The 23286-nt window shown below is 40.7% G+C and overlaps 3 protein-coding genes and 1 non-coding gene across 4 annotated transcripts; 1 reads left to right on the top strand and 3 right to left on the bottom strand.

The window, feature by feature from the left end:
- Positions 1-2862: 2862 nt before the first annotated feature.
- LOC119729141 (C-type lectin mannose-binding isoform-like) lies at positions 2863-4197 on the bottom strand. Its single transcript, XM_038201665.1, has one exon. It carries the CDS (start codon positions 4051-4053, stop codon positions 3262-3264), a length of 792 nt encoding a protein of 263 aa, XP_038057593.1. The 5' UTR covers positions 4054-4197; the 3' UTR covers positions 2863-3261.
- Positions 4198-8054: 3857 nt separating this feature from the next.
- Positions 8055-9389, bottom strand: LOC119727099 (C-type lectin mannose-binding isoform-like). The gene has a single exon (XM_038198965.1). It carries the CDS (start codon positions 9246-9248, stop codon positions 8457-8459), a length of 792 nt encoding a protein of 263 aa, XP_038054893.1. The 5' UTR covers positions 9249-9389; the 3' UTR covers positions 8055-8456.
- Positions 9390-11718: 2329 nt separating this feature from the next.
- On the top strand, positions 11719-12932 carry LOC119727990 (hepatic lectin-like). The gene is made up of 2 exons (XM_038200071.1): positions 11719-12013; positions 12748-12932. Exons 1-2 carry the CDS (start codon positions 11719-11721, stop codon positions 12930-12932), a joined length of 480 nt encoding a protein of 159 aa, XP_038055999.1.
- A 9871-nt stretch (positions 12933-22803) lies between these two features.
- On the bottom strand, positions 22804-22874 carry Trnag-gcc. Its single transcript has one exon. It is a non-coding gene; the product is annotated as a tRNA-Gly (tRNA).
- Between the last annotated feature and the right edge of the window lie 412 nt (positions 22875-23286).

Genomic DNA, 23286 nt, shown 5'->3' with positions numbered 1-23286 from the left:
CAATAATACATTTTGCTGGATAGAACATTTAAGGTTGGTTTCCTTTCAACCAGATGTTTGTAATGAAATAGGATAAGTAAACAAGCCCCCCAGCTCTGTCAAATTTTTTTTTATTATACACATTCCAAAAAAATAAGTCGAAACACCCTCCCCCCGATACCCCCCCCCCCCCAAAAATATACTGGTATAACGTCCGCCTGTTCAAAATACGGTACACCATTCTGTAATCTAGTGTAAATAATCGTCGAATTTGAACAGCGCCCCCTATTGAAATATGGTACCGAATGAAAGTCAACGTTCATTGAAAAATAAAACACTCGGGCATTAAAACACTTGGGAAAAAAAATTCTCTTGCAATAACCCGAGAAAAACCAAGTGATTTCTCATGATATTTTATATTATCATCAACTAATATAAAAAAATGACCGAAACAATCAAGTCTTTCACACACGACAAATACAACCCGAATAAAAGTCGGAATAAGTGTTCCTGGAATAAAAGCAACACATTCCTTTTGCATAGGAAAAAAAAAACCCGTTTTAATGAATTTAAAGTTCGTCTGTTTTACTATTTTGTTTGGGCATCTTACCCGCACACTTTTGCCAACTAGAAATCTAGAAATCCACCCGTTTTTCGAATCATAATTCCGCAAGCTAGTGCCAATTTGTCCCCAAAATCGCGGGCAAAATTATAAAAACTCATTTTTGAACTAATTCAAAACTCCGCCAGCTATTGCTAATTTGAACCCCAAATCGCGGGCAAATCAATAAGTCCACATGCTCCAACTCAAAACTCCGCCACCTAGTGCCAATTTGCCCACCAAATCTCGGACACAATTCTAAAAATTCATGTTCAAAAAAATTCACAAAATAACACATAGAGAAACAACCGACTTCGTTCCGGAAAACATGCTCACTGCCCTAAAAAAAAAAAAAAAAAAAAAAAAAAAAAAAAAACACGATAAATAGAATCTGTTTTGTGAAGCTGCATACTCTATTCATAGAAGCCACAGGACTGCAGTCAATTACAGAATTTGCCAATAAATCATCTACCTCCTGGTTTAAAATGTTTTTTTGGCAACTGTACACAGATCGTTGTCATGGTAACTACGGTAAATACAAATTTGATTAAAAAAAATGTAAAGCTACGCATATGGATGGCGCTTTTGAATGCCAGAAATAATAGGCAACTCGGAAAAAGCTATTAAGAAATGAGCTACATTATACTCGCCGAGTACGAAATTCTTTTGTGTGATGCAGCGTTTAATAAATACCACGAGGCCATGACCATAGCGGTGAAGACAATTGAGATATTGGCATCTTAGGGGCAATTGAGGGTGTGGGAGGATGGGTCTACACTCGGAACCAGTCTGGTAACAGTTTAAATGATGTTGCCTAAACGTGACACCTGTGGCTTGATAAGCCTTTGTCTTATGATCAGATGCACTGATGGTATTGAGAGGTGTGGGGCCTCCATTAGAGGGGCGTGTCCTTCTGCTTGGAGCCAGTGGGGTGACAAATGCTACAAGCAACTCAGCGAGAATCTACCATGGGCTGAGGCAAAACAGAAGTGCTAATGTAACGCATATCCAGGCACCAGACTGTTCCTCATTTGCATACGTGTTCAAAAATCTTGCACATGCAAATGATCCAATACCAGGGTGAGAGAGCAGGTAGTGATGGGCGCGTACTGTTCGACACCCTGGGGACGAGGTTGTGAAGACCCCTGTTTTAAATCGATGCTACCCTTAACCCTCACTCGACCCATGATTCCCGCTTATCCAAGTTGAAACATTAGTTTCAGGTCGGTGCATGTCGGTTCATTCCATCACAGTCACGTGCAGGTCACCTGACCACGCACAATTATGTAGCAAGATATGTGACAGAGGGACCCCCTCCCCCCGTCTTTTGTGTTGGTCATTGTGTTACCAGAATCTCAGGAATTCTTTGGAGATATCGGGGGGGGGGTCACAGCAATAGTCTAGGGTGTGTATATTATACGGACATGGGGGTACCCCACTGTCACATATTGTGACAGGTGTATGCCCACCCCTCCCCGGTTCCTGTTATGAAGTTAGATTGCTTAAAGTTGTTATAAAATTCCAATCAATATATCACAAAGAAAAATATTGTGAGAGTTATTTTTCCTTTACCTACAACACCAATAATTAATTTATTCGAAAAATGAAATTTTACAAAGCAACTAGGGTACAGATTCATCGTTGCGCAAACAAATGTGAATTCAAATGAATGGACTGTAGACATGTTTTCATGCCATCGTTTTGAAATTTTCAAATAAATGTGATTTGAACACATTTGGCAACTTGAGAAATTCTAATTCGCTTCCAAACTGATACAATTCAGTTTTCAAAACCATTGGGGCAGCCATAATTGAAAGGACTGTTAATGATACACGTGAGTGATTTAAAATTCCTTCAGTTTGTGTAAATAAAGAAAAGGACGATGGTAATAATTTAAGAAATATTAAATCACCGATATAAGGCCAAAAAAAAGCCATTCGGTCTCTAGTCAGACCAAAGTTCCGGAATTGACGCGGGGACGCCGCTTTTTTTTTTCAAGCTTGGATTGAACAGACAAGGTGGGGTATTTTTTTGCTTTGTTGGTGTCCTCATGTACATTGGTTTCCTCCATAATTTGCCTTGGTGCTCTCGATCATTTGCCTTGGTGCAATTTCCCATTCCTTGGTGCTCTTTGGTAAAAAAAAAAAATGAGGAGGTGCGGCAATAGAGGGCGCTGTTGGAGCTACCGCGGAACATTTTGGGGGAAAAAAAGATCGACGCACATGATTAAAATCGACGCGCGCGCTGACCAGAGACCGACTTATTTTTTTTTTGCCTAATCGATCTTATATTTTTGTTGCTGAAAAAATGCAAACATTGCAAAAACTAGAACTACCTGCGAATGTACAATGCATTAACGCTTCAAAGTTGTTATGTAATTTGCGGGGGAAAAACCTTCCAACGATTTTCATCAGTTCAAAACGCTTTCAATCCAATCCTTGTCGTGTTCGCAAAAAGAACAAAATATTCATCTTCTTTACCTCAAAGTATATCCCAAGCTTTTTTTCCTCTTCAGAACAAAAAAAGGAAAGAAAGAAAGAAATGCCACGTGATCTTAATATTAAGAACAAATGTCTTGCGAATATTTTGTAATCCGGTTTTCAAGAACCAAATTCGAATTGTTTTTAGTCAGTTTGCAAGTTTAAGTTTGTAGAGTGCATCTTTTCGGTTCCAGTCACTGATTAACCAACGCACACCTCAGAGTACATACAGAAGTAATCGGTCTTCTGAAACTTGTCCTTAACTTCGGAGCTTGTGCTGTTGTTCAGCTGGCATACTTTCTTCCCTTCTTTTGTTTTCTTGATGTTGAAGGAGCGACATCCTGACTCATTGGCGCAGGCCGAGCCACAGGCAACCAAACCCTCAGTGATAAACTCCCGGATGTTGTGGTCGAGGAGGCAGGTTGAGTTGAGAATGCGGCCGTGAGTGTCGGTAGAGAGGCAGTATCGACGGGGTTGGGTTGGGAGATGAGTGCAAGCTGCATGACGAACACAAAAAGCCCTCCATGGACTCTCACATCGTGCATCATCCATCGTGTCATTAAAACGTGCGGCTAACTTAGCACAATCTTGATTGCCGCCCCAACTATTTGGTTGCCCATCAGCCCATACCAAGAAGGGCTCGCCTCCTTCCTGACCGTCACACTCCCAAGCTCCTTCAACCTCTTTGTCATTGCAAGCAATCCAGGCCCTGTATTGACTGTCCACCTTTCGTGCCAGTTCTGCCATGAAGTTCAGTTCCTCGAGCGAGCGAGGAGCGGCCATCTTGCCTCCCACGTCTTGACAAGCTGTCTTGGCGTCATCCCAATTGTACGTTGAGGAAGTGAGGCGATAGCACGCGCTCCCCCACAGTTGCCACTCTGGCGGGCAAGAGCATTTGACAGGGGACCGAGAGGGGCAGAAATTTGACTCAGAGAGGGCCCTCATCGATAAAACGGCAACCACAATGGCAAAGAATTCGGACATGAACGCCATGATGAGCGAACAATTCGAAACCTTCGCTTTTCAGTCACTCAAGTTTACAAAGTGTCAATATTTCTGCGACCGGACTTGGCTGTGAAACGGCGAGAATCACTGGCTGGCTCGAAATGACAACTCCGCGCTATGGAACAGCAATATGAGCAACGTGTCGCACTCGTCAACAGTGTTTCAGTGCGTTACCATGGCTACAGTAATCATCGTTGCCATAGCCACACCAAATACAAACGACGACTGAATGCAATAATACATTTTGCAGGATAGAACATTTTAGGTTGGTTTCCTTTCAACCAGATGTTTGCAATGAAATAGGATAAGTAAACAATTCATAACAAGAAATTGTCGGGGATTTCAGGACTTAGCGGCCCTTTAATACGTCTTTATTGTTTAACATCGTACTGAGTGGCAGCGCATACCGATTAGCAACACCAGCACATCATTTACACTGAAATATTCACGAGAAACCGTCGAACAAAATACAAACAAAATTTGGAATTAAAGCCGTCTGCCAGCCTGATTGGATCTCACCGCAAAAGCGCACTGCATACACATTACGCTGCTTGCGCAACAGTGCGAGAACGCAATCGTCAAGTCGTTAGATTTGTCGCAACCGGCGGCCGATTATGTTCGACTGAAGTTCGCGGACAAAATACCACTATCAAACGACTTGTCATCAAGTCTACACTAATGCAAGGTTAAACAGTTTCCCATCGAAAGGAATTAGCCACCATTTTATTATAAATGATAAACGCCTCGCCGAGCACGTACCAAATTACTTGACAAAGAGTGAAACCTTTGAGTAATTGCATACTTTGCTCATAATTGCTACTTTATTATCCCACCAATCATTAACTAATTGGATTCCTGTCTATGGCCTTCTGTGTCTTTTTGGTAATCATTAGCACAAACCCTCGGTTTTATTGGTGACAAAATTCCTACACATACATGTATAACGTGTGACATTATCGGCTGTTGATACGTTATCCGTTGGTTATTACATTATCAGTTTTAACAGACGGGCGTCCCGAAGGCCCGTATCGTTTTTTCACGTAAACGAGTCGGGGTACAGTGCACCACCGCCGAGAAATGTCTGCATGGAGGAGCCTTTTTTCATGTTCGTATCGGGCTCCAATTCCTCTTTTATTTATGGGAAAAGACAGGTCCGGTGCATGCGAATGGCAATTCACGGATAGCGTTATAATGTAATAATTCCTCCCAAATAGATGCAAATTCAGCTCAGAAAACGCCACGGATGGAAAAGTGAAAATAGAAAGTCTGACATTGATTGCGATGCTGGGGCGTCTAGTGAGTACTGCATGGAAAAACTTTAGTTCGGCAACTGTTTTAAAATCCTTCATTGAAATGCAATGCAACATGACCTACTTGGAATACACATTGATAGTTTGGGGGAATTTGAGCTATTTATCCATTTATAGATTGTCAATCTGCTGTAACTTTGGGAGATACGAAGTTACGCCGAAAAATACAATCCGAATGAAAGTCAACGTTCATTGAAAAATAAAACACTCGGGCATTAAAACACTTGGGAATCAACTAATATAAAAAAAATTGACCGAAACAATAAAGTCTTTTACACGCGATAAATACAATCCGAATGAAAGTCAATGTTCCTGGAATAAAAGCAACACATTCCTTTTGCATAGAAAGAAATACCCGTTTTAATGAATTTGAAGCTCGTCTGTTTTACTTTTTGTTTGGGCATCTTACCCGCACACTTTTGCCAACTAGAAATCTAGAAATCCACCCGTTTTTCGAATCATAACTCGGCCAGCTAGTGCCAATTTGTGCCCCAAAATCGCGGACAAAATTATAAAAACTCATTTTTGAACTAATTCAAAACTCCGCCAGCTACAGCCAATTTGAACCCCAAATCGCGGGCAAATCAATAAGTCCACATGCTCCAACTCACAACTCCGCCAGCTAGTGCCAATTTGCCCACCAAATCGCAGACAAAATTCTTAAATTCATGTTCAACAAAATTCACAAAATAACACATAGAGAAACAACCGACTTCGTTCCGGAAAACATGCTCACTGCCCTAAAAAAAAAAAAAAAAAAAAAAAAAAAAAAACACACACGATAAACAGAATCTGTTTTGTGAAGCTGCGTACTCTATTCATAGAAGCCACAGGACTGCAGTCAATTACAGAATTTGCCAATAAATCATCTACCTCCTGGTTTAAAATGTTTTTTTTTGGCAACTGTACACAGATCGTTGTCATGGTAACTACGGTAAATACAAATTTGATGAAAATGTAAAGCTTCGGATGGATGGCGCTTGTGAAGGCCAGAAATAATAGGCAACTCAGGAAAAGCTATTAAGAAATGAGCTACATTATACTCGCTGAGTACGAAATTCTTTTGTGTGATGCAACGTTTAATAAGTACCACGAGGCCATGACCATAGCGGTGAAGACAATTGGGATATTGGCATCTTAGGGGCAATTGAGGGAGTGGGAGGATGGGTCTACACTCGGAACCAGTCTGGTAACTGTTTAAATGATGTTGCCTAAACGTCTCATCGTTGGCTTGATAAGCCTTTGTCTTATAATCAGATGCACTGGTGGTAATGAGAGGTGTGGGGCCTCCATTAGAGGGGCGTGTCCTCCTGCTTGGAGCCAGTGGGGTGACAAATGCTACAAGAAACTCAGCGGAAAACTGCCATGGGCTGAGGCAAAACAGGAGTGCTTATGTAACGCATATCCAGGCACCAGACTGTTCCTCATTTGCATACGTGTTCAAAAATCTTGCACATGCAAATGATCCAATACCAGGGTGAGAGAGCAGGTAGTGATGGGCGCGTTCTGTTCGACACCCTGGGGACGAGGTTGTGAAGACCCCTGTTTTAAATCGATGCTACCCTTAACCCTCACTCGACCCATGATTCCCGCTTATCCAAGTTGAAACATTAGTTTCAGGTCGGTGCATGTCGGTTCATTCCATCACAGTCACGTGCAGGTCACCTGACCACGCACAATTATGTAGCAAGATATGTGACAGAGGGACCCCCTCCCCCCGTCTTTTGTGTTGGTCATTGTGTTACCAGAATCTCAGGAATTCTTTGGAGATATCGGGGGGGGGGGGTCACAGCAATAGTCTAGGGTGTGTATATTATACGGACATGGGGGTACCCCACTGTCACATATTGTGACAGGTGTATGCCCACCCCTCCCCGGTTCCTGTTATGAAGTTAGATTGCTTAAAGTTGTTATAAAATCCCAATCAATATATCACAAAGAAAAATATTGTGAGAGTTATTTTTCCTTTACCTACAACACCAATAATTAATTTATTCGAAAAATGAAATTTTACAAAGCAACTAGGGTACAGATTCATCGTTGCGCAAACAAATGTGAATTCAAATGAATGGACTGTAGACATGTTTTCATGCCATCGTTTTGAAATTTTCAAATAAATGTGATTTGAACACATTGGGCAACTTGAGAAATTCTAATTCGCTTCCAAACTGATACAATTCAGTTTTCAAAACCATTGGGGCAGCCATAATTGAAAGGACTGTTAATGATACACGTGAGTGATTTAAAATTCCTTCAGTTTGTGTAAATAAAGAAAAGGACGATGGTAATAATTTAAGAAATATTAAATCACCGATATAAGGCCAAAAAAAAAGCCATTCGGTCTCTAGTCAGACCAAAGTTCCGGAATTGACGCGGGGACGCCGCTTTTTTTTTTCAAGCTTGGATTGAACAGACAAGGTGGGGTATTTTTTTGCTTTTTTGGTGTCCTCATGTACATTGGTTTCCTCCATAATTTGCCTTGGTGCTCTCGATCATTTGCCTTGGTGCAATTTCCCATTCCTTGGTGCTCTTTGGTAAAAAAAAAAATGAGGAGGTGCGGCAATAGAGGGCGCTGTTGGAGCTACCGCGGAACATTTTGGGGGAAAAAAAGATCGACGCGCATGATTAAAATCGACGCGCGCGCTGACCAGAGACCGACTTATTTTTTTTTTGGCCTAATCGATCTTATATTTTTGTTGCTGAAAAAATGCAAACATTGCAAAAACTAGAACTACCTGCGAATGTACAATGCATTAACGCTTCAAAGTTGTTATGTAATTTGCGGGGGAAAAACCTTCCAACGATTTTCATCAGTTCAAAACGCTTTCAATCCAATCCTTGTCGTGTTCGCAAAAAGAACAAAATATTCATCTTCTTTACCTCAAAGTATATCCCAAGCTTTTTTTCCTCTTCAGAACAAAAAAAGGAAAGAAAGAAAGAAATGCCACGTGATCTTAATATTAAGAACAAATGTCTTGCGAATATTTTGTAATCCGGTTTTCAAGAACCAAATTCGAATTGTTTTTAGTCAGTTTGCAAGTTTAAGTTTGTAGAGTGCATCTTTTCGGTTCCAGTCACTGATTAACCAACGCACACCTCAGAGTACATACAGAAGTAATCGGTCTTCTGAAACTTGTCCTTAACTTCGGAGCTTGTGCTGTTGTTCAGCTGGCATACTTTCTTCCCTTCTTTTGTTTTCTTGATGTTGAAGGAGCGACATCCTGACTCATTGGCGCAGGCCGAGCCACAGGCAACCAAACCCTCAGTGATAAACTCCCGGATGTTGTGGTCGAGGAGGCAGGTTGAGTTGAGAATGCGGCCGTGAGTGTCGGTAGAGAGGCAGTATCGACGGGGTTGGGTTGGGAGATGAGTGCAAGCTGCATGACGAACACAAAAAGCCCTCCATGGACTCTCACATCGTGCATCATCCATCGTGTCATTAAAACGTGCGGCTAACTTAGCACAATCTTGATTGCCGCCCCAACTATTTGGTTGCCCATCAGCCCATACCAAGAAGGGCTCGCCTCCTTCCTGACCGTCACACTCCCAAGCTCCTTCAACCTCTTTGTCATTGCAAGCAATCCAGGCCCTGTATTGACTGTCCACCTTTCGTGCCAGTTCTGCCATGAAGTTCAGTTCCTCGAGCGAGCGAGGAGCGGCCATCTTGCCTCCCACGTCTTGACAAGCTGTCTTGGCGTCATCCCAATTGTACGTTGAGGAAGTGAGGCGATAGCACGCGCTCCCCCACAGTTGCCACTCTGGCGGGCAAGAGGATTTGACAGGGGACCGAGACGGGCAGAAATTTGACTCAGAGAGGGCCCTCATCGATAAAACGGCAACCACAATGGCAAAGAATTCGGACATGAACGCCATGATGAGCGAACAATTCGAAACCTTCGCTTTTCAGTCACTCAAGTTTACAAAGTGTCAATATTTCTGCGACCGGACTTGGCTGTGAAACGGCGAGAATCACTGGCTGGCTCGAAATGACAACTCCGCGCTATGGAACAGCAATATGAGCAACGTGTCACACTCGTCAACAGTGTTTCAGTGCGTTACCATGGCTACAGTAATCATCGTTGCCATAGCCACACCAAATACAAACGACGACTGAATGCAATAATACATTTTGCAGGATAGAACATTTTAGGTTGGTTTCCTTTCAACCAGATGTTTGCAATGAAATAGGATAAGTAAACAATTCATAACAAGAAATTGTCGGGGATTTCAGGACTTAGCGGCCCTTTAATACGTCTTTATTGTTTAACATCGTACTGAGTGGCAGCGCATACCGATTAGCAACACCAGCACATCATTTACACTGAAATATTCACGAGAAACCGTCGAACAAAATACAAACAAAATTTGGAATTAAAGCCGTCTGCCAGCCTGATTGGATCTCACCGCAAAAGCGCACTGCATACGCATTACGCTGCTTGCGCAACAGTGCGAGAACGTAATCGTCAAGTCGTTAGATTTGTCGCAACCGGCGGCCGATTATGTTCGACTGAAGTTCGCGGACAAAATACCACTATCAAACGACTTGTCATCAAGTCTACACTAATGCAAGGTTAAACAGTTTCCCATCGAAAGGAATTAGCCACCATTTTATTATAAATGATAAACGCCTCGCCGAGCACGTACCAAATTACTTGACAAAGAGTGAAACCTTTGAGTAATTGCATACTTTGCTCATAATTGCTACTTTATTATCCCACCAATCATTAACTAATTGGATTCCTGTCTATGGCCTTCTGTGTCTTTTTTGTAATCATTAGCACAAACCCTCGGTTTTATTGGTGACAAAATTCCTACACATACATGTATAACGTGTGACATTATCGGCTGTTGGTTATTACATTATCAGTTTTAACAGACGGGCGTCCCGAAGGCCCGTATCGTTTTTTCACGTAAACGAGTCGGGGTACAGTGCACCACCGCCGAGAAATGTCTGCATGGAGGAGCCTTTTTTTCATGTTCGTATCGGACTCCAATTCCTCTTTTATTTATGGGAAAAGACAGGTCCGGTGCATGCGAATGGCAATTCACGGATAGCGTTATAATGTAATAATTCCTCCCAAATAGATGCAAATTCAGCTCAGAAAACGCCACGGATGGAAAAGTGAAAATAGAAAGTCTGACATTGATTGCGATGCTGGGGCGTCTAGTGAGTACTGCATGGAAAAACTTTAGTTCGGCAACTGTTTTAAAATCCTTCATTGAAATGCAATGCAACATGACCTACTTGGAATACACATTGATAGTTTGGGGGAATTTGAGCTATTTATCCATTTATAGATTGTCAATCTGCTGTAACTTTGGGAGATACGATGTTTACGCCGAAAAATACAATCCGAATGAAAGTCAACGTTCATTGAAAAATAAAACACTCGGGCATTAAAACACTTGGGAAAAAATTCTCTAGCAATAACCCGAGAAATACCAGGTGATTTCTCATGATATTTTATATTTTGAAATTTAATTTCATGAGAAATCATCAACTAATATAAAAAAAAATTGACAGAAACAATAAAGTCTTTTACACGCGACAAATACAATCCAAATGAAAGTCAATGTTCCTGGAATAAAAGCAACACATTCCTTTTGCATAGGAAGAAATACCCGTTTTAATGAATTTGAAGTTCGTCTGTTTTACTTTTTGTTTTGGTATCTTACCCGCACACTTTTGCCAACTAGAAATCTAGAAATCTGCCCGTTTTCCGAATCATAACTCCGCCAGCTAGTGCCAATTTGTCCCCCAAAATCGCGGACAAAATTATAAAAACACATTCTTGAACTAATTCAAAACTCTGAAAGCTACTGCCAATTTGAAAATAACAAAATAACACATAGAGAAACAACCGACTTCGTTCCGGAAAACATGCTCACTGCCCTAAAAAAAACCAAAAAAAACAACAACCACACTATAAACAGAATCTGTTTTGTAAAGCTGCGTACTCATAGAAGCCACAGGACTGCAGTCAATTACAGAATTTGCCAATAAATCATCTCCCTCCTGATTAAAAATGTGTTTTTTTGGCAACTGTACACAGATCGTTGTCATGGTAACTACGGTAAATACAAATTTGATGAAAATGTAAAGCTTCGGATGGATGGCGCTTGTGAAGGCCAGAAATAATATGCAACTCAGGAAAAGCTATTAAAACAAATGAGCTACATTATACTCGCCGAGTACGAAATTCTTTTTTGTGATGCAGCGTTTAATATAAACCACGAGGCCATGACCATAGCGGTGAAGACAATTGGGATATTGGCATCTTAGGGGCAATTGAGGGTGTGGGAGAAAGGGTCTACACTCGGAACGAGTCTGGTAACAGTTTAAATGATGTTGCCTAAACGTTACACCTGTGGCTTGATAAGCCTTTGTCTTATGATCAGATGCACTGGTGGTAATGAGAGGTGTGGGGCCTCCATTAGAGGGGCGTGTCCTCCTGCTTGGAGCCAGTGGGGTGACAAATGCTACAAGCAACTCAGCGAGAATCTACCATGGGCTGAGGCAAAACAGGAGTGCATCAAGATAGGAAGTGTCTTGGTCATGCCACAGTCTCAGGAGGAAACTGAATTCCTTCGGGAGAACCTAAGCATCTGGTTTTGGATCGACTGTAACGATCTGGAAGGTTTGTCATAAAAGATGCCCAGTGGCGCACCCAAGGGGGGGGGGGGCGCTCGGGGGCTTGAGCCCCCCTAGAGGTTGTCAATTTTTTTCTGGTAATTTTTTTGTGTTAGTTCCTCGATTTGACCTTGGTGATATGTATGTGGCCTATTTTCGAGTAGTATAATAGGGGTGTAAGTGGCGCCACCAACGTCAAAATAGTCAGCCCCCACAAAAAAACACCAATTTTTTTCTGCGGCCCAAAATTTTGGCCAAATTTTTTTGACAAAATTTAACTTCTAAAAAACCCAAAAAACTGTGAGCCCCCCAAAACCAAATCCTGGGTGCGCCACTGTATATGCCTTGTTTACTCATTATCACTTAGGCTGGCTCAAAGAAAACGAAAATGATCATGTTTAGAAATTAATCACATATTTAAATGAAGTCGTTGAAAATGTTACAGCAAAAACTAAGATGAAGATAAAATATCTATTTAAAAAACTGTTTTCGTAACTGAGACGTTTATTAATTCTGACTGATTTACTTCAAAAGTTTATGGAAAGAGACATTGTTTTAAAGATATTCAGAGTATTTTGAAGACTCCAACAGTAAGTTTCGCAGTGCTCATTTTTTTGTGAGTAGTTTTCTGTAATTTCACGAAAAACAAATCTGAAATTCGAACAATCATTCGAAAAAATAATCTTCACTTTCTTCAATAAGCGATATTGATTGGATTATTCTCCGTGTTGTGCATACTAGGTTCGTGGGAGTGTCGGGATGGTACTACCGATGTGGTGTACACCGACTGGGGGCGGGGTGAACCTAACAACGGCCACAGAGAAGACTGTGCGGTGGTGACAGATAGTGGCGTTTGGAATGATGTCAAATGTGAGGATCGCGCTCCCGTTATCTGCAAACGCCCAGCACCACAGCTGCAATTTTAAATACAAATCTACCGACGACAACGAGATTTGATTAAAATTGATCAACAACGAGGTTTAGTACATTTTAGCATTTAAATATTTACTTCTAAATTAGAATCACCAAAGTATGGTAACGAGTTCATCTGCGTGCTATTATAATTGGCTTCAACAAAAGAAACAGCACCATTAATGACAGCTTCAGAAAGCATATCAATTAAGCAAGCAAGATGTATAAACATGACAGACAGAACTCAAGCAAGCAGAATCAAAGAACTAAGAAGTCAAGAAGATTGAACAACGTAGGTTCGCATTCGCACTTAGAGTAGACAAGGCGAAGCATCGGTTCAGCCAAATCCCCAAAGCGTGAAGTGATTTCTAGGTGTCGAACTAGCTCCAGAAGAGTGTCATGAAAATAGTGCTCCAACGTTGAGGGCTGAACTACTGCATCTCACCGGGGTCTTTAACTAGTGTTACTGCAATCAATCAGATGGGGGGGCCTCGTACTATACTTTCAATGGGGGCGCTGTTCAAATCCGACCATCATTAACACTATATCATAGAATAGTGTACAAATACCCCCGTAATAAAACACAGCTGGCTCTCTCCGAATTTTGGGCACAGGCGGACTTTATTACCAGTATAATTATTTTCGGGTGTCGGAGCGGGGGTGGGGGGTTCACATGATTGTTTTTATGTATTTTTATGAAACAAATCGAGTCCAAGCTGTGGGGGGGGGGGGGGTGACCCCCTAACCACTTGAACCCCCCCCCCCCCCCTCTGGATCCGCGCCTGCGCATTATTGTTTATCGAGATCACACACGCGACATTTACAGCAAAGAAAATACTACGTCCGGATCGTTCTCGGCGCATACACATTGATTAGGTATCAAAACAAAACTGCATTTATGTTTTTGACAGATGATTTCAGCTATTCACATCAGCTTATCTTTGCCAGAAATCGGACAGTAAACATAGCTGAATACTTCACAAACATGACGTATTGGCTTATCTGCGATACAATTGTGTTAAAGCAATAAAACCCACAGACCCCCCACCACCCCCAATAATAATAGCTTCTCATTAAGTGTTTCTATTTTTCTTTCAATTTTTAATGTTTAAATCAATTCATAAACAGCTGACAGACGGAAACAAATAGGATACAATTTAGATCTTGAAGGTAGAGTAGATCATTATTTTGTCATTTGTGCACATTTCTTCGTTTGAAGCAACAAAAGTTCTCAAAATCTATAGACGGGTGCTGAACAACTAACCTGAAGAAGTCTTAGCTCTGTGAATGCTGTATATTCCGAGAAAACAATATTCTAGGACCTCGATTTCAATTCGAAAGTTGCAAAGTCATGTTTTGAATTGCTTCCAAAATCTGCATTCGGGACACGTTCTCATTCAGCCGATTGTAGCTATGTGATGTCACGCACTGAACATACGAGTAACAGCAACCGCGCGCGCGTGTGCGTCGTGTCAACGCTTGCGAGCATCAAAGTACCCATTCACGGATTCGCCCAATTACAAACCAACTACTAACGGACATTTCCAAAAATGTGTCACTTGGCGCATTATTATGACATGATGAACAAAAGCTACCAAAATGAGACGTTAATTATATTCTCAATTTGCTGTATTTATATACAATTCTGATTCATCTTCCCTTTTTCTTTGTGAAAAAAAGCAGATATTTTTTTCTGATACCAACTAAAAGGCAATTTTGGATGTGGTAGTTTCAAGATAAATTTGAGAGCTTTGTTTTTTATTTCAAGGGCAGACAATAATTCTAACTTACAAACCATTATGCAAAGCGTCTGTATGCAATCCGTTATACATGCAGGCCCCAGGCCCAAACAGCAAGACGGTACGAATGGTAACCATTACAATGTCGTTTATAAAGCGGGCTTGGTTCTGATGTCAGCTCATTTTAAAAATCTCTCTGAATGCCGTACGTGAACAAAATTAAAGACATGTCGACAATCCCAATGATGTTAACGATAACAGGCTTATTAGCACCAGACTAATCTTCCAAGTAAAAATATATATAGAACTTGTGTCTATTTTTTAAACTTTTAAACTTTTCTTCCAAAAAAACCCCCCGATGGTTGAATAATTATAGACAATTAATTAACAATTTCTGTAAGAAGTAGATTCAAAGTATTTTTCAAAGCACCTGTTTTATTTCACTATTGTAAGTGTTTGTCGTCTTATTTAAGGATGGATGTTGTTCAGTTCTGATTGTAAATTGATGTAGCATATGTAACTGTATTCCCATTATCCAATGTTCAGTCTTGAATAAAGTCTGGTCTGACAGCCTATAACACTTCAACATCTGAATTAAGACTACGATTCCATCAATCTCTTTATTACGTCCTTAGGGTAGAAAAAAATCCAGGAAAAAGTGCTGTTAAACACAAGAAGCGTGAAACTATTGGGTCTATTTTTTTGTTGTCAGAATAAGACTGAGATGAAATCTCTTGAAGGAAATTACGTTGCGTGTCATCAGTTAGTGGTTAGCTTTTCTCATCATCGATCGATCCGCTGTGTGAATGGCGGACTGAAAGTCAAAGAAAATATTAAAGGCAACTCTAAGCGCTATCTGCATCAATACAGGGGAGGAGCTGATTTGAGACAGTGTCTTCACTTCTACACTCAGCACCAGTGGGGTGACATCTGAAAATGATGTCGCCAAAACGTCTCATCATAGGCTTGATAAGCCTTTGTCTTATGATCAGATGCACTGGTGGTAATGAGAGGTGTGTGGCCTCCATTAGAGGGGCGTGTCCTCCTTCTTGGAGCCAGTGGGGTGACAAATGCTACAAGCAACTCAGCGAGAATCTACCATGGGCTGAGGCAAAACAGGAGTGCATCAAGATGGGAAGTGTCTTGGTCATGCCACAGTCTCAGGAGGAAACTGAGTACCTTCAGAGCCGTTTCAGTCGTCGGTTTTGGATCGACTGCAATGATCTTCAAGTTGAAGGTTTGCATACCATACAGTTCAGTCCAAGTTTTCAATACTTTAATTTTTTTTGGATATTTTGGTGTTAAATCTGTTGAGAACGAACAGCACAAACAGTGAAACGAACCGTCTTGCTGTATTAGAAGCGTGTTGTTTGCATACAAGATGAACATTTGTATCATAAATAATACCCCTAGTGCCTAGTGGTGTCCACCCCCATGAAGTAATTAAGAATGATTGCATTAATTAAAATAATATCATTAAGAATGCTTGCAATATTTAAGTGCTTGCAATAATTAGAAATACTTGAATTAAGAATGTTGGCATGAATAAGAGGGCGTGCATTAAATAAGAGTGCTTGCAATAATTACGAATGCTTGCATGAATTACGAATGCTTGCATGAATTACGAATGCTTGCATGAATTACGAATGCTTGCATAAGTGAAGAATGTTTGCATTAATTAAGAATGCTTGCATTAATTAAGATTGGTTGCATTAATTAACAATAATGTCATTAAGGATGCTTGCATTAAGAACGCTTGCAATATTTAAGAGTGCTTGCAATAATTAAAAATACTCGAATTAAAAGTGTTTGCATGAATTAAGAGTGCTTGCATTAATTAAGAGTGCTTGCAAAAATTAAGAATGCTTGCATGAATTACGAATGCTTGCATAAATGAAGAATGTTAATTTAGAATGCTTGCATTAATAAAGAATGCTTGCATTAATTAAGAGTGCTTGTAATATTACAGAATGCTTGCATTTTGAAGCATGCTTGCATTAATTCAGAATGATTGCTATAATTCAGAATGTTTGCACGAATTAGAATGTTTGCACGAATTAGAATGCTTGCATGAATTAGAATGCTTGCATGTACAAGAATGCTTGCATGGATTAGAATGTTTGCATGAATTAGAATGCTTGCATGAATTAAAATGCTTGCATGTACAAGAATGCTTGCATGAATTAGAATACTTGCATGAATTAGAATGCTTGCATGAATTAGAATACTTGCATGAATTAGAATGCTTGCATATACAAGAATGCTTGCATGAATTAGAATGCTTGCATGAATTAGAATACTTGCATGAATTAGAATACTTGCATGAATTAGAATAATTGCATGAATTAGAATGCTTGAATGCTTGTATTAATTCAGTATGCTTCTAACTTACCAAATAATAAATTGCATCAAAACGACTATTACTTTTCTTTGATATATGCTCTAGGTACATGGGTGTGTCGAGATGGCACTACTGATGTGCAGTACAGAAACTGGAGGGTGGAGCCTGCTGAACCTAATAATTACTTCGTCGGAGAAGATTGTGCACGAACAGAAACATTGGGATGGAATGACGTAACATGTGAGATACCCCATGCCGTCATCTGCAAACGACCAGCACCACAGCTGCACTTCTAAGTGGCAAGCTATCTCACTGGCAATTGAATCCCCAATAACTGAGTTAAATACTACGAATATCCACTTTTCCCTCCAACTTGTGAAGACAAAAGGACCTAGATGAATCATCGACCAAGAGCCAAGGAGAATGATTATGAACTTTCAAATGACACCAGGATCGTGTCTCTACGACCCATAATTAGGAGAGCTATCAACTTTAGAAAAATGTTAATTGAGGGTAATTTGGGCCATTTATAATGTAAATACATTGAAGCACGAGTAACCTTTTTAAATACCTATTCAACTGTCAAACCATAAAACATGGTTAGCGAAGAAAAAATCACACAATCTCAATGAAACTTGATTAGTTTGGGGTTAAAGTATAATTTACCCTCGCATCACTATGGATATGAATCAGGAAAGTCGAATTATAATCTACAAAATCACATGGCATCACTGTGTAAATTGTAAACATCATTTCCAGCCAATGGAATGACCTGAAATAGTCATGTGACTTGATTGACATGTGTGGCTGCAGACTGAGCTAAACAAAACTGTCAATAAAATCCACAGTTATCATCAAGATTCAAGCAGGTATCACACGTACGTCCTAAAAATATCAGAGTAGCTCACCCGGATCGACTCGGGTAAAAGCAGATGGGTTAGCAACGACAGCCGGGCTAATCGAACGCTCAACCGCGGGCCATCACGATCCTCACGTGACACCCGTAGGAACGGCCGTCATGGCCGTAGCCGCAGACAAAAACGGCCATTTCGGATTGGGTTTTAGTTTGAGATTTTCTGCTTTTCAGTCAATTGCACAAATCAAAAAGTTGGGCTGGAATAATGGCCTCTAAAGTTGCACTAAGCTTAATAAATGATTACCTTTAGACTTCAAATTAAGGTGATTTTGGGGTCCACCTGACATTCCCGCTGTCCGGCTGCCATATTTGTCCGTTTCTAGGGATGAACAACGCATGCGTGTGACGTATTTTCACCAGTGACTTTGCTCACGAGGCTGACTCGTGTCGACCCGGGCGAGCTAATACGAACACACCCTATATGAAACTGTTAATTGTTCACTTTTCAGGCAGTTTTGGTGAAAACAGTGAACTAGATTGTGGTTTGCAAATGCATTTTATAACACGAAAATCTGATGAAATTCTTATGCTTTGACAATGAAATGCTCCATTTATAATGAATTCTGGGCATCAAAAGAGATGTTTCGGCATTATTAAAAAAGCTTCATATTTCGCACCAAGGACTTCACAGTAATCCATTTACTCGTAAAAAATATCTCAAGAATACGCTTTTTGCTCCATCATATACATGCCGGCTTTACAATAAAGAAGGTACGAACGGTAACAACGACAACGAAGCTTGCTTCTGGTGAAGGTAAATGGTAAATTGGAATTTTCTTTGATGTCGTCTTTGATGCGTGCACCAAATTTAAATAATATTCCGAGTGATGGCAGGCCAGTGTGTATTTGACACCACTTGGCACCAACTTGGTGCCATGTGACTAATTTGCATTCAGGGAAGGTAGATATGAAAGTCGGGCAATCCTTACTATTTGATGCTGTACACGTTTCTGAATTCCCGTCAACTACATGTTATGTTTCAGTGTTTAATAAAGTCTGGTCTGATAGCTTTTTTTCACTTTGTCAATCTCTTCATTGTGTTCTTGTGGTAGAAAAAAAATCCAGGGAAGAAAAAAAAAGCACGATTAAATACTAGAAGCGTCATTTTTTTTTTCGCAATTAGACGAAATCTCTTTTATTACTGGCATGTCGCATTTAGGCCAACGTTGCGTGCCATCAATTAGTGATTAGTTTAATACTGTGCATAACATTGATCGTTGTAAATGGAGGGCAAGCTTTGTATTAAAATAAATTAGATATAGCAACTCTAATCGCTATTTGTTACCAAAACTGGGAGCTTCTTCATCATAAATTTATGCTCGAGTCAATTCAAGTCACCGATATTTGAACACCATGTTATAAATTACAGAATGGAAGAAGGACCACAAGACACCAGTTTATTATGAAGATATAAACGAAGTTTATGCTGCATTGGTACCCAATATAGGCAATTTCTGCTGGACATTTAAAACAAAGATCACAAGTTTAAGATCCACACAGCAACAGTGGGCAAGACGTAAAATTCGGTTTTATCTCTGGTTTGACTTCAGGTCTGGAATCTTTCTTATGCTGACAGCATCAAAACCAAATTGAAACATACGAAACTGGTGTGATTTTGTACAAACGTATATAAAAAAAAAAATCAAAGCAGAACATAAATTTAGTCTAGTTCCATCAAGGGCTTAAGAAATCGCCCAACCGATGATGAAACCAAGAATTGGGAAATGCGTGCATTGTCTGCTTCCGGGAAACACGTGGTAGTTTGTTTGCTACATTATAAGACTACGGGGTAGGCGTCTGTGATATTATTACTATGACAGTAACGCGAAGTACGCGAACATAAGTAACTTTGCACCGTACGTCACTGCATGTATATTTAGTACAGTTTTGAGATCAATTTAGTTTTAGGCTCTGACTTGAGTCGAGTCAAGTCTTCTAATGAGGGACTCGAGTCGATAACCCGTTGGGACTCGAGTCGACTCATTGACTCGAGTCATTACAACTCTGAAAAAGGACCTCCATTGCCAAGTTCACCCCTCCTTTGCTAACTAACCTTCACAGCTGTATGTGACTTCTACATATTTGGTCTTGATGGTGCTGCATGGATCGTCTGATGTTAAATCTTCCTGGTCAGTCTGCAATCCGATTCATGCATTATTTTCGCTATGCTCACTGTACCATTACTCTCAGTACCGCGCGGAGCCGCCCTGTCTGTTACTCCCTGTACCGCCTCAAACCACCCTGCCTGTTACTCCCTGTACTGCCCCAAACCGCTCTGCCTGTTACTCCCTGTACTGCCTCAAACCACCCTGCCTGTTACTCCCTGTACTGCCCCAAACCGTCCTGCCTGTTACTCCCTGTACTGCCCCAAACCGCCCTGCCTGTTACTCCCTGTACTGCCCCAAACCACCCTGCCTGCTACTCCCTCTTTTGCCCCAAACCGCCCTGCCTGTTACTCCCTGTACTGCCCCAAGCCACCCGTCTGTTACTCCCTATGCCCAAGCCACCCTGCCTGTTGCTCCCTGTACTGTCCCAAACCGCCCTGCCTGTTACTCCCTGTACTGCCCCAAACCACCCTGCCTGCTACTCCCTCTCCTGCCCCAAACCACCCTGCCTGTTACTCCCTGTACTGCCCCAAACCACCCTGCCTGCTACTCCCTCTCCTGCCCCAAACCACCCTGCCTGTTACTCCCTGTACTGCCCCAAGCCACCCGTCTGTTACTCCCTATGCCCAAACCACCCTGCCTGTTACTCCTGTACCGCTCCAAACTGCCCTGCCTGCTACTCCCTGTACTGCCCCAAACCACCCTGCCTGTTACTCCCTGTACTATCCCAAACTGCCCAAGTTCTGTATGGTTTCATGGATTCGTCAGGGAATAGATACAATGTAATACCATAGAGCAAGGACAACATTTTCTATGGTAATACAATGTAGTACAGGTGTAAACAGTTAAAGAACATTAAGAGCATAACAGCTTAGCTGTGTGTTCAAGGTGCGATCTACTTACGGAAAGACTGCAAGAACGTTGGTCTTGGCAATAAGCCTTGACAATGTCCAGGGTGTCTGTTGAGCGACAGGTTGTTGTGTCGTCGTATCCGTTTGAATGTGGGCAAACGAGGGACGAACTGCCAACCTGTATCAAATAGAACGTGGGTGTTATAAATTATAATAATAATAATAGCTTGGGAGGCTAATCATTCTTACTCGCAGCTGAGAAGCCATGTCTATGGAGCACACAGTTCTGTGGTTTAGGACTGCTAATGTAAATAGGGAGTGGCACGTGTATGTGTTTAGATTGAAGCTAAATCACTTCACGCTTGCGAGTAGCAACGAACACACTCCACTTTTAACACCTGCAGTTGTCAAGTTTTGTTATTATTGTATAGTCAATGTTGTTCAAAGTCTTAAACAGTTAATTCTAAGAGATGGACATTGCTAGCGCCAGCCTGAACGCGTTTCCGTTTTTCCATATATAGCTTTGTGGTTTTTCGTATCTGGCAGTCGACACAGCAGTGGGATTAAATGTGATACAAAACGTGGTAACAACATCCAGAAATGGTTCTCATTTAATTATGTATAAAGAATTTCTTACTCAAATAAAGGAAAGGCTCTGACGATGTAATGATAGTTCTGTAAAGCTTGTTTATATCATATCTTTAAGGTTCAAATTATTGATTGAATGTAATTAAATCATTGCTGCTGCTGCATGCAGAAATACCAAACTCAGTCTGGTTTGATCAAAATGACAATTGCACTTTTTTTTAAATCTAATTCACCTGGGTTCGACCATAGTCGGAAGGTATCTTGTATCTTGATGTATTTCCCGTCCGGGCAGGTCAGACTCAACTCATACTCCAGATTCTCGCAGGCGAATAAAGTATAATATCGCCAGATGGGACGTCCTCTGGATTGTTGGAAGAAGAAAAAAGAAACAACATTCAGTAACACGATATTCCGGTGAGATTTTGAAATTATGCAAAAAACAGCCTAATGCGTGCCATCTGCAAGTGATGTACAGTAAACTCCGGCCAAGTCGACATCGTACAACTCATCAAATCACTCAAGTCGGCCGTCGGACTAAAGTCCCGATTGTCCGTAATTCATTTCCATTGAATTTTTTTTTATTTCTTAGTCGGCTTTTACAAGTCGCCATTTCGCTCAAGTCGTCGTGTTACTCTCGGTCCCTTTCCATAAAGAGCATTACATTTCGTATGCTGATTAAACTAAAAAGATAACATAAATCTGTAGAATTTGAAGAGAAATGATTCATAAATAAAAATGTCATGCCCAAAACAATGTAGCGTGTTAAGCACGAAAAATACAAGGCGAATTGGAGTCAACTTTCATGGATCAAAAACAACACACTCGTTGTGGAAACGATAAATCCAGGAATATTTGTTGTATTGAGGTGAAATTACATCTAGTGATTGGTCGTTAAAGGTAACACAAATCTCTTGAATTTGGGGGGGGGGAATCATTAATCAATAAAAATATTATAACCAAAAGAATGTAGCATGTTAGGCGCGAACACAAGGCGAATTTGAGTCAACTTTCATGGAACAAAAACAACACAAAGTGCTTTAAATTGAAGATGAATGGTCAAACAATAAAATTAATATAACCAAAGCAATGCAGCGTGTTAAGTAGTTAACCCAGAACGAAGCCGAGGTATGGGAAATTGCCCAAATAATGCTACAATCGTGAAAATTATTGTCATGTCCACTTGTTTTGAATAAATCACGAGGCGATCAGCAAGGAAATGTTCAAAGTTACGTCCAGCCAACTCCTGTTATCAGACATCGCAACTCCGATGTTGTAAAATTCAAGTTAAATTATTAAGAAAGGGGTGGTAATAAAATAGCTTTAATGAAAAGGGAAAAAAAATATTTGCATCGGCCGGGAATTGAACCCGGGTCTCCCGCGTGGCAGGCGAGAATTCTACCACTGAACCACCGATGCTTCTTGTTTAATATCTCCCCAAGTCAGGGTTTTAAGCATTAACAAGCGTTAATTGTTATCGTTATCTATCAAGCAACTGTTGAATTCTCATCAGCCATACGATAGGAGTGTTTGTTAAACGGAATTAATCTTTTAATATTCGCCTTGCACTCGGGTTTGAATGACAAATAAACCATACAAATTTGATAATCTTTTCACACATTGCATTGGTAATTTGAAATCTAATTTATTAAAAAAAAAATCATGTTTCAAAGCTTATCAGAATGAAGAACATTTCTGGGAATCCCTCTGGGAATATCATGACCTTGCCAATATTGGCCAATCAGAATCGAGATTTCAAGCCAACGCCTCCAAACACTGACCAATCACAATCGTTCCTCTGTGACTGCTGACTGGTAGCCTACCCTGAAAG

The sequence above is a fragment of the Patiria miniata genome, unplaced genomic scaffold (genome assembly GCF_015706575.1).
Source record: "Patiria miniata isolate m_02_andy unplaced genomic scaffold, ASM1570657v1 HiC_scaffold_20, whole genome shotgun sequence".
In the NCBI taxonomy this organism is placed as follows: Eukaryota; Metazoa; Echinodermata; class Asteroidea; order Valvatida; family Asterinidae; genus Patiria; species Patiria miniata.
This window is presented reverse-complemented; position numbering and strand designations above follow the sequence as displayed.